Source organism: Oncorhynchus keta, chromosome 1, assembly GCF_023373465.1.
Source record: "Oncorhynchus keta strain PuntledgeMale-10-30-2019 chromosome 1, Oket_V2, whole genome shotgun sequence".
Lineage (NCBI taxonomy): Eukaryota > Metazoa > Chordata > Actinopteri > Salmoniformes > Salmonidae > Oncorhynchus > Oncorhynchus keta.
In genome coordinates this window covers 68,500,378-68,512,416 of record NC_068421.1, presented here as the reverse complement: position 1 = coordinate 68,512,416, position 12,039 = coordinate 68,500,378, and the positions used below count along the sequence as shown (strand labels likewise).

The 12,039-nt window shown below is 46.3% G+C and overlaps 1 protein-coding gene across 1 annotated transcript; it reads right to left on the bottom strand.

Annotated features, from left to right (window-relative positions):
* Positions 1–322: 322 nt before the first annotated feature.
* LOC118391865 (glycosaminoglycan xylosylkinase) lies at positions 323–11,478 on the bottom strand. The gene is made up of 9 exons (XM_035783342.2): positions 11,331–11,478; positions 9,149–9,462; positions 8,808–9,055; positions 8,515–8,601; positions 8,290–8,399; positions 7,758–7,929; positions 7,491–7,682; positions 2,166–2,225; positions 323–2,042 (listed from the first exon to the last, which is right to left on the bottom strand). Exons 2-9 carry the CDS (start codon positions 9,275–9,277, stop codon positions 1,811–1,813), a joined length of 1,230 nt encoding a protein of 409 aa, XP_035639235.1. The 5' UTR covers positions 9,278–9,462; positions 11,331–11,478; the 3' UTR covers positions 323–1,810.
* Between the last annotated feature and the right edge of the window lie 561 nt (positions 11,479–12,039).

The window sequence follows — 12,039 nt, the reverse complement described above, 5'->3', positions numbered from 1 at the left end:
TCACTCATTCATATCTTTATGTATATATTCTTTATCCCCTTACACTTGTGTATAAGACAGTTTTGGAATTGTTAGTTAGATTACTTGTTGGTTATTACTGCATTGTCGGAACTAGAAGCACAAGCATTTCGCTACACTCGCATTAACATCTGCTAACCATGTGTATGTGACAAATAACATTTGATTAGATTATTTGATTTGAGATTCTCAGGAACAAGTGCGATACATTGAATATCCTACATCTGTATAAACCACCTTTTCAAGAAAAGCCAATTGAATAGGAGCCATTACTTGTTTTTATACAAAACACTGAAATACCAAATATTACAAAAATACATTTTTAATGTTAAAAACATTACATTCCTATAAAGCCCCAAACTTCCCATCTTCACCCGCCCTGTCCCAGATTCTCTCAAACGTCAGTAGCATACTCAACTAGAGTATGGCACCCCCTACCCCAGGTATAGACAACTAGATACAGCTGCTGGATGATTTGTTGGAGCAGATGGTCGGGGGGGCTGAACATAATAATGAACACTGCAAATTGACCACAACTAAGCTCAAAGAGATTGTATTTGAAAATAATTTCATACCTTGATTAGATTGACACGATAACATCTCTTATGATTTGTCAGAATATTTGGGAACAGATTTTGCTAAATTACACTTTTTTTTGCAGGATTCTTGTGATTTTTAGTCTTTTTTTGACCAAAAACTGATTGCGGGATGTTTTTTGGGTGACAGACTCCTGCCCTACACTCATGCTCACACATTCAGGCACACACATTCAGACACGACACTAAATTAGGTTAATTTAACATTACAATTCTCATAATTATACTCTCTCAGTAATGCTATTCAACAGTTCGTTATGTACACACTGGTAATGTCTCAAAGGCTACCCTATTCCCAAAATAGTGCACTAGTCTTGACCAAAGCCCTCGAGTGTGTAGCCAACCTTTAAAACCTCATTGGCCAGTTTCTTAGACCCAGATCAAGTCAAATCCTGGAGTAAAAAAAGCATGCTTAATGAACAATATCTTTTGAAAGTGCTTTTAATTCAGAAATAGGAATAAGGTCTGAGAAACTGGGGCCAAAACTAGTACAATATATATTGAATAGAGCAGCATGAGACATCCATAGTCAGTTGGCAGATTCTGAAATTGCACACAATTCCCTCCCTATGCACTACTTTTGTCTAGAGCCTTATGCACTATATAGGGAATATGGTGTCATTTCAGACACAGACACGTCTGTTTGTTAGTCACATTCAGACTGACCACAAAATTCCCCTTGGTCATTTAACCAGTCTCCCTCTCCACTGTCAGTCCAGTGGATTTTGCTGGGAGTGTTGTGTCCACATGGAGTGGGTTTTATGGCTGTGTGAGCGACCCCTGCTATCCTGAGTGCCGCTGGGTTGAGTCCTATGGCTTTGGTTCCCTCGTTATTACTGGACGAGAGGGAGGGTTTGGCACGAGGTGTGTGCAGAAGGCAGAGGAGAGACATTGGGAATACAGTTCCTCAGATATAGATCCCATTAGGTTCAAGTGTTCTAGTGTGGAGGGAAACAGTTTGTAGAGGAAACCACTTCCTGCTGCTGGAGTCATTTCCTGTCCCATTCTAGGAGGCCATGAGACTTGGAGCGTGGGAGGTGGTTTATCCTCCAGCTCCTACCATGGCTCAACCCTCTCTCTCGAACCCTGGGTGAGAGCTTCTCCTTTCCCTCGTCTCTCATCTATCCCTCTCTCTTGTCCTCCACAAGGGATGGGACAGGTCTCTCCTCTCTTCCATCCCGCTCTCCTGTCCTCCTTTAGGAGTGTGGCAGGTTCAAGCGGTCCTCTATCAGTGTGTTGTCAGGGCCCTGTGACTCCACACACTGTCGGATGGTTGCTATGACACCAGACAGACGTCTGTCCAGGGCGGCCAGGTGAGGCTCGGCCAGGACGGGGTTGATGGGGTCAAAGGTCAGGGCCTGCCTCATGGCTGAACTCAGAGCCCCTGCCCTCAGCAGGTTCAACCTATTCCACGTAGACATACGCACCCTGACAGATGGAGAGAGGTGCAAGAATGTAGAGAAGAAAAACAGCTCAAACACACTGCAGAAAGGAGAAATGGTTCATGATTACTGACAAATGTTGGTATTTTCTGTGTGTGTGTAAACTCACATGCAACACTGATACAGAGAGGCCAAAATGCTTCTTTCATCCAGAGCTGCATTCCCAAAACTACAAAACAAGAAAAAAAACACAGTAAGATTGGTTAGATACTACAGATGTGCATCTCTACCTTTCAAGACGATTCGATAAGTATCTAGATACATGGGCTCCGGTACAGGAACGATACATTTTGGTTTGAAATGATTTGGTTTGATTAGAGGAACGAATCAATACGATTAAGTTCAATGCGATTCAATGCATTTGTTGAATAAAAACATTCATTTCCCATTCTAAATTAAAATCTGTTGCTGATTAACCTTATGAGCTGGGCCTCTCTGAGCTAGACTTCTGTGTGTGTGTAAATTATATATATGTCTTATATGTAGGCACCTGAGTTGAGCCATAAGGGAAACTGGGCATCTACACCACCCCACTTTCAGTTAGGGGAGGACAAAGTTAGCTTTTTATTTTTTGCTATACTGTTACATTGATGCTGTTGACCCGGATCACTCTAAACTTCACATTTTAGAGTGGCCTTTTATGGTCCCCCAGCACAAGTTGCCCCTGCGTAATGATCATGCTGTTTAATCAGCTTCTTTATATGCCACACCTGTCAGGTGGATGGATTGTCTTAGCAAAGGAGAAATGCTCACTAACAGACAGTTGGGTTGGGTTAAATGCAGAAGACACATTTCAGTTGGACAACTGACTAGGTATCCCCTTTTCCTAGTTGAAAAGTTGCTAATTAGTTAAAATGCTAAAGTTTTCTGATGAGATGCAAACACGCAACCTTTGGGTTAATAGATGTTCGCGTTATATGCCAACCCACCTTATCGGTGAATCGTTACATCCCTATTAAACACCTGCATACACAATGTCATAACACACACAGCTCAGCAGATTAATCAACAGGATCAGAGGGAAAAGAGTAGGGGTGTAATGGTACACATTCATACTGAACAGTTTGGTCCTCTTACTGTCCATTGCGTTTATTTTCAGCAAACTTAACATGTGTAAATATTTGAACATAAGATTCAACTGCAGATAAACTGAACAAGTTCCACAGACATGTGACTAACAGAAATGGAATAATGTGTCCCTGAAAAGGGGGGGGAGCCAAAACCATAAGTAACCGTGTGGCCAACAGCTGCATTAAGTACTGCAGTGCATCTCCTCCTCATGGACTGCACCAGATTTGGCAGTTCTTGCTGTGAGATGTTACCCCACTCTTCCACCAAGGCACCTGCAAGTTCCCGGACATTTCTGGGGGGGAATGGCCCTAGCCCTCAGATCCAACAGGTTCCAGACATGCTCAATAGGATTGAGATCCGGGATCGTCGCTGGCCATGGCAGAACACTGACATTCCTGTCTTGCAGGAACTCACGCACAGAACAAGCAGTATGGTTGGTGGCATTGTCATGCTGGAGGGTCGTGTTAGGATGAGCCTGCGGGAAGGGAACCACATGAGGGAGGAGGACGTCTGCCCTGTAACGCACAGCGTTGAGATTGCCTGCAATGACAACAAGCTCAGTCCGAAGATGCTGTGACACAGCGCCCCAGACCATGACGGACCCTCCACCTCCAAATCGATCCAGAGTACAGGACTCGGTGTAACGCTCATTCCATCGACGATAAACGCAAATCCGACCATCACCCCATGTGAGACAAAACCGTGACTCGTCAGTGAAGAGCACTATTTGCCAGTCCTGTCTGGTCCAGCGACGGTGGATGTGTGCCCATAGGTGACGTTGTTGCTGGTGTTTTCTTGTGAGGACCTGCCTTACAACAGGCCTACAAGCCCTCAGTCCAGCCTCTCTCAGCCTATTGCAGACAGTCTGAGGACTGATGGAGGGATTGTGCATTCCAGGTGTAACTTGGGCAGTTGTTGCCATCCTGTACCTGTCCCGCAGGTGTTATGTTGGGATGTACTGATCCTGTGCAGGTGTTGTTACACGTGGTCTGCCACTGCGAGGACGATCAGCTGTTCGTCCTGTCTCCCTGTAGCGCTGTCTTAGGCATCTCACAGTACAGACATAGCAATTTATTGCCCTGGCCACATCTGCAGTCCTCATGCCTCCTTGCAGCATGTCTAAGACACATTCACGCAGATGAGCAGGGACCCTGGGCATCTTTCTTTTGGTGATTTTCAGTCAGTAGAAAGGCCTCATTAGTGTCCATAACTGTCACCTTAATTGCCTACCTACTGTCTTAACGACCGTTCAATAGGTGCATGTTAAAAAATAATGGTTCATTGAACAAGCATGGTAAACAGTGTTTAAACCATTTACAATGAAGACTGGTGAAATTATTTAGATTGTTACGAATTCATTGAAAGACGGGGTCCTGAAAAAGGGACGCTTCTTTTTTCGCTGAGTTTATTTACAAAACAAAAACACTCGGCCATGTGAACGCTGCGTTGCAGGCCATGTGAACGCTGCGTTGCAGGCCATGTGAACGCTGCGTTGCAGGCCATGTGAACGCTGCGCTGCAGGCCATGTGAACGCTGCGTTGTAGGCCATGTGAACGCTGCGTTGTAGGCCATGTGCTGCGTGCGCTGCGTTGTAGGCCATGTGAACGCTGCGCTGCAGGCCATGCGTTGCTGCAGGCCATGTGAACGCTGCGCTGCAGGCCATGTGAACGCTGCGCTGCAGGCCATGTGAACGCTGCGTTGCGGCCATGTGAGGCGTTGCAGGCCATGTGATGTGAACGCTGCGCTGCAGGCCATGTGAACGCTGCGCTGCAGGCCATGCGTTGCAGGCCATGCTGCGTTGCAGGCCATGTGAACGCTGCGTTGTAGGCCATGTGAACGCTGCGTTGCAGGCCATGTGAACGCTGCGCTGCAGGCCATGTGAACGCTGCGTTGCAGGCCATGTGAACGCTGCGTTGCAGGCCATGTGAACGCTGCGCTGCAGGCCATGTGAACGCTGCGCTGCAGGCCATGTGAACGCTGCGCTGCAGGCCATGTGAACGCTGCGCTGCAGGCCATGTGAACGCTGCGTTGCAGGCCATGTGAACGCTGCGTTGCAGGCCATGTGAACGCTGCGCTGCAGGCCATGTGAACGCTGCGCTGCAGGCCATGTGAACGCTGCGTTGCAGGCCATGTGAACGCTGCGTTGCAGGCCATGTGAACGCTGCGTTGCAGGCCATGTGAACGCTGCGTTGCAGGCCATGTGAACGCTGCGCTGCAGGCCATGTGAACGCTGCGTTGCAGGCCATGTGAACGCTGCGCTGCAGGCCATGTGAACGCTGTGAGGCCATGCTGCGCTGCAGGCCATGTGAACGCGCTGCGCTGCAGGCCATGTGAACGCTGCGCTGCAGGCCATGTGAACGCTGCGCTGCAGGCTGCGCTGCGTGCAGGCCATGTGAACGCTGCGCCAGGCCATGTGAACGCTGCGTTGCAGGCCATGTGAACGCTGCGCTTGCAGGCCATGTGAACGCTGCGTTGCAGGCCATGTGAACGCTGCGTTGCAGGCCATGTGAACGCTGCGTTGCAGGCCATGCGCTGCAGGAACGCTGCGTTGCAGGCCATGTGAACGCTGCGCTGCAGGCCATGTGAACGCTGCGCTGCAGGCCATGTGAACGCTGCAGGCCATGCTGCGTTGTAGGCCATGTGAACGCTGCGTTGTAGGCCATGTGAACGCTGCGTTGCAGGCCATGTGAACGCTGCGTTGTAGGCCATGTGAACGCTGCGTTGTAGGCCATGTGAACGCTGCGTTGTAGGCCATGTGAACGCTGCGTTGTAGGCGACTCAACCACGTTCTGGGGTCATAATTACATAACCCACGTTCTCTAGTCCTGTGTTTGTTTTCTTGCTCAAACCGTAAGCAACACCTGTCAAACTGACATTTCTCTCAAAACACAAGGATGTCGATTTACACGGGACTAGTATTATCAGAGGACCTTGGCGTTCTCCAAAAAAAGTAGGTTATTCTGACTGGAATTGTTACTCTCCAGCCATATATAAATAACTGACAGATTCAGACAGGACTAAAATGACAGATGTGGTGTTTTGTGCACATAATTACATTACCCGATCTCCCCCAGTACAACTAACCCCGTCTGAATAGGGCTTAAAGCAAGGGCTGTTTCCTCGTCTCTGCTGCTGCTGCTGCCTCCGCGTTGTTCTCAATCCCAATATGCTGGTTCATTTAGCTATTATGCAGATAGCAACATAGGGAAAGGCACAAATTCTACAGCTCACTAAAGATAGTTTTGGAACCGCGGACAGCGACCATACCCAAAGCGGGAGAAAGTGCATTTGTTATAAAATAATACTAGATTTATTAGTGTTGCACCATTATTTTTTTAACATAATAACCATATAAAATGTCAGTATCAGATGTCTTAGAGTGATGGACTGTGCCATCCCTGTAGCCTCCACAATGGATAGTCCACTGTGACAGGCATGAATCCGACAGGTGTCTTGGGAACCATAAAAAAAAAAAACAATCGACCAGTCAACAAAGGGGTCAGCCCTACGCTCTTTATAAGCAAACCAAAGCAGGAAGTTTTCAACCAATGCATCCTCTGTTTCACTTAACAGTGACAGCCCATCACATTACCCCACTATGGGAGATGTACCATGCTAAAGACATGCCCCCTTTATGAGAGTCACAAATGCGCATCTGGCACTGAAGGAGCAGTGTCATGGTGCGTTCGTAACCAATTGAGAATTTACCATGACTGGGAAAAATCCACTTGAACAGCTCTCAAACTGGTAATTACTTGTGGGAAACTTGTCCATCACCAACTTCTCCCATATGGTTACCTCTGTCACCTACTTAGGAAATTACCTCTATAACAGCATTTTCAGCAGTTAAATTTAACAAAACATTATTTATAAAAAGCAAACTATTAAATGTGTTTTTTAAACTCTGTTTCCAAGCATAATCACTGCACTTTTAGTTTATGGTTGACACAGCTTGTTGAACATTAGCCAATCAACGGTTCTCAACGAGTTCAAATCACATGAATGCATACAGCTGGTATTACGACTTCACAACTGGTTAATTCCCACCAACATGCAGCATCAGAGTGGAAACTTGAGAGGTCAATCAAAGCAATCCGGTCACAAGAGACAATGCAGGGAACATTGTGAATGTTGAACATTGTTCATTTTCGCTGTACCGAACCGTAACCACAAGACGTACCAAACCATGGGTTTGGTGAACCGTTACATCGCTAGAAAAGAGGAGTGATGTGTGGGATGTAGAGATGGAGACAGAGAGAGGTGAAGGAGAGGTCATCTTAGTCATGTCTAGAGTACCTAAATGTGTTTCTACCGTTCATGTGCTAACATTAGCTACAATAAGTAGAGTGTGTATGTGTTCCACCTCTTTGCGTTATCCAGCAGAATGAGCATGCTGGCTCCTCCATCGTCTTGGAAACTCTCATAATGATGTCGGTCTGCGTTGCCGATGAGGTAATCAAAGATGGACGTGTCGATGACGTCCAGCAGTCTGGGACCAGCGTCATACGGAGGCATCTTCTTTACCGCATCACAGTAGCTCTCATCATACTCCCACCTACACACACACACAAAATGAATACTCAAGCACACACAGTTAACATATACACAGACAAATCGTTAATACACACACCTGGCCAGTTTGCCCTCCCTGTAAGTGCGTCCCCAGGGGTGTCTATGTTTCTGGAGCGGCCAGACATCTGGCAGCCAGAGAGTTAACGATCCCTCCATGTTCTCTCCCTCCGCACATGCAGGCTCACTCTCTCTGCAGTAGTAACACTTCCCATAGAAACAACTATTATTACCTAGAGAGAGAGAGAGGTTAACCATTTCCATTTAGAGAGAGATCCAGCCCACTGCTGCTTGAACCCAGACACAAAACATTATCTTATCAACGTTTAAGGAGTGGCATACCTAGACGCAAACACATTATCTTATCAACGTTTAAGGAGTGGCATACCTAGACGCAAACACATTATCTTATCAACGTTTAAGGAGTGGCATACCTAGACACAAACACATTATCTTATCAACGTTTAAGGAGTGGCATACCTAGACGCAAACACATTATCTTATCAACGTTTAAGGAGTGGCATACCTAGACGCAAACATATAATGGGTGGGACCGAACAGAGCCCTGTTGTGTGTGTGTGCTAGCATCTCACCCTGCATTAGAAAGGTACTGAGTAGCTGGTCCGTGGCGACAGGTTTGATCTCAGTCTTCAGGTTGACAAACCTCCCTACCACTAGGGGTGCTCTCCTGAAGCCCAGGATCCTACAGCAGACACAGGACAGACACTCAGATACAACTAACACCAGTATCCAGATTCCCAATCCCGAATGTAAAATGTATATATTTATGCATAAGACCGATACGCGTGTGCACGTACCTGTCCAGGTGAAAAGCTGCCACCTCTGCATTGTGTCTGTCATAACCTGCATATGGCTCTCCTTCTACCATATAGTCTCTACTATACCTAGAAAAAGAGGGAGGAAGGGAGATGGAGGGAGTGATGGAGAGAGTGATCCTCTTACATAAACCAGAGTAAAAGCACAGTGCCTAGTCTTACATAAAACCAGACAGACAGAAGTCAGAGCGAAACAAGGACACTCAGTTCCTGAGGACTGTTCAGGAGCACAGAACCAAAGAATGGAGTGTGCATGTGTGTTTTCTCGCTCTCACCTCTTGGGTTTAAAGACCACTTTCTGCCCCCCGTCCAGTACTAGTAGAGCTTTGAGCTGGGTGCCCTTGTAGCCCACGTCTGCTCGCTCCACCCTGGCAGTGCCCAGCGCGGTGAGGACGGCTGCCAGCTCGGGGGTCTCCTCAGGGTACACCTCCCTTGGGCCCACCCACTGGCCTGCCACCTCCCATGCAGACTGGAGAGTGTGTGTTAAACGGGCACCGCGGGAGAGAGACAGGCCTGCCTCCATCTGATAACACACATGGATAGAAACGTTCATTCATAGCCTACACGCAGGCACCAGATACAATAAATACACACGGACACAAAAACACAACCCTACCTTGCGGAAGGCTCTGAGGTCTCGTCGGCTGGCTGCGGACCCCTCTCCTCCGTCCAGCAGAAAAAGTTTAGCAAGCCCCAACAGGAGTAGCACAGCAACCAGTACAACCACACGCTGCTTCAACTTCATCTCCTCTGCAACCTCAGACACCACCCCTGACCTGTGAGTCCCCCTCTTCCCCACCTCACCCCTAGAGCATGGCACCTGCCCCCCCTCCCAGCTCCAACACACACCCTTCTGAAGGGCAGGTGTGGATCTCTGTCTCACCACAAGACCCACAGCTAGACCAGGCCCCTACTGTACCAGCAACCAGCCTGTTGGAGGTCAGAGAGGATTAGTGATGAAAAACAGTTAGATATAAAAACTTAAACTTGTTGACAGACAAACAGAAAAAGCAGGAGCCAAGATGCTGGACAGGCTGGTACATGATTGACAGGAGCATGATGAAAAACGAATGTATAATTACTGGGCTCAATTCGTAACATATTACAACTCCAACTGTGTCATCGGAGCAGAGAGAGACACCCATAAGGAGCCAAACTTGACTGATTCCTGGATCCACACCCGGGGTTTTAAACAATCACTTTACTGACAACATAACACCCTGCCTAATCCACTGGCTGTTCTCCCACCAGTTACAGGATCAGTTACAGGATCCATCTAGCCTATCACTCCCTGTCTTTCAAAACAACATTTAATGTTTTGATATCGGATAACACCTTGCTTTGGGCTGTCAGACAGTGACCCTCGTCTGTCTGGCTCCACAGCTCCAGGCAAACTGGAATATTAGCCTGTCCTCTCCCCCAACAGAGGAGAGTTAAGTTGGGGTAAAAGAATCAGGACAGGACATGAAGGCTCCAAAGCAGGGCTCCTCTCATACAGACCCACGTCAGTTGAGATGGATGTATTGATCGGTTGGTAATGGTCAGGACAAAGATATTGATCAGATTGTTCATAGATGGGAGTTGTGCTATTTGGGGCAGATAAGCATACTGCCTGCAACATATCAAATGAGCCTGCATAACAATGGAGATACCATAATCAGTAAGATGATGATGTAACTGTATCCAGCTATCTAGGCTCTCCATAACTCAACAACGCCAGAGTTATGTATTCATTCTAAATGTATGGCTCTGGTCCTTGCCGTATGTCAAAGTGCCACTGTCAATGTCACAGAATCATCATAGCTAACAACAACTTTCCAGTCAGCTGGAGGATACAATTTCCACCCTCATCAAAAACAAGCAATTATGTTTCCACTCAAATTAAAGGGCTGTCATTTGAAAGGTTATTTATGGAGCCCAAAATAGACATGAAACGGACTTGAGAATGATTTTTTTTTAAATACACACTATACCAGAAAGTGTATGTACTAGGTAGTTAACTGAGGACAACCCGTGAATTAGCCGGCTAAGTTAAACATATAAGCAACCCGTGTCTAGCAGTGCCGGTGGCCACGCAGGCAGGAATGACTAGTTGCATTCCACACAATCGGTAATTCATGGGACCAACTACATACACGTCCCACTACTGCGGAAACTCTACGCTAACAGTAGTTGGCTAGCTAGTTGTTTGAAAATCGCAAAGGCCCACACGGTTACTTTGGCATTTAGCAAACGCTTTGTTGATTTTAGAATAAATCTGCACGGTACCGGTACAGGCCGTTTTGCTTTCGTCCAGCAATGCAGTACTGGTTAGCTAGCCGGTGAGTCGGGTGGTTAGCTAGCCGGCGAGTCGGGTGGTTAGCTAGCCGGCGAGTCGGGTGGTTAGCTAGCCGGCGAGTCGGGTGGTTAGCTAGCCGGCGAGTCGGGTGGTTAGCTAGCCGGCGAGTCGGGTGGTTAGCTGGCCGGATGGTTAGCTAGCCAACTAGCAAATAAACGGTTAGTTATCTAAGTTCGTTAGTTAGCTGCTACTTAGAAGTACAACCCGTCTAGTTAGTAGCTAACGTACTGATAGCTGACGAATTGCATCGATATTTTCCATATCAAAACTTGCGTTGAAAGCTGATAAGCGTGTGCTAACTAGCGAGCAAGCTAACAGACATTATCAAACATTCTATGAATGTGATTAAAAGCCTACTGATTACTTTACTGTTAGCTTACCAACACCGTTGATTGCAAATAAATAGCTAACGTTACCTCACAACAGCCATCGTATTAGCAAGTCTGATAAAATGGCTTACCTTTGCGATTACGGCTACTAGGTGTTAAACGAGATCAATGCAACGATCAATGTGTTTTCGATGTTTTGTGTGAAATTGTGTATTATTCATCGATAGGCTGTCAAAAAAATTCCGCGTTTCGTCAGCAACACTTAAACAGTTGTTCCGGGTCACGGAATTTTTCCAAATAAAAGTCCCCCACTTAATCGTGGAAAAGTGAGAGAACTATTGTAAAGTAGACTGTGTCTGTAGAGTGTGTATGAAATGTATGGATTGAAGTTAGAAGCAGAAGTGTTTATTAGTTTACTCCAATTGGGGGATCGGCGGAAGGGTTTGCGGGGAATAATAATAAAGGTATATTCTTTAAAAAATATATATGTTTGTCTATATAGGTATGTGTATGTATGTGTGTGTATATATATGGATGCGTGTATGGATATATATATTTACCAAAAAATATGGGGGATTGGAAATGATGCAGACAATTACATTGGAAGCAACATTATTTCCGCAATATTAAGCTGATCCACCCTCCAAAAAAAAAAAAAAAGTGTAAAAGAGTCAATAACTTGTATTTATTCATGATATATGACACATATGTATAAACATAAACCAATGATTCATATTTAAGTTACATTTGCATAAAATGTGGGTTTTAAAACATGTCCCAAAGTCAGACAAATGTCCTCATTGCGAATCACTGTATACAGTAGAGGCTGCCGAGGGGAGG

Coding starts and splice junctions, on each gene's coding strand:
- LOC118391865 (XM_035783342.2), bottom strand. CDS start 9,277: ATGAAGTTGAAGCAGCGTGTGGTTGTACTGGTTGCTGTGCTACTCCTG. Junction 8,602..8,807: donor GTGGTCTTTAAACCCAAGAG/GTGAGAGCGAGA, acceptor CTCTTTTTCTAG/GTATAGTAGAGACTATATGG. Junction 2,043..2,165: donor TCTCTGTATCAGTGTTGCAT/GTGAGTTTACAC, acceptor TCCATCTGTCAG/GGTGCGTATGTCTACGTGGA.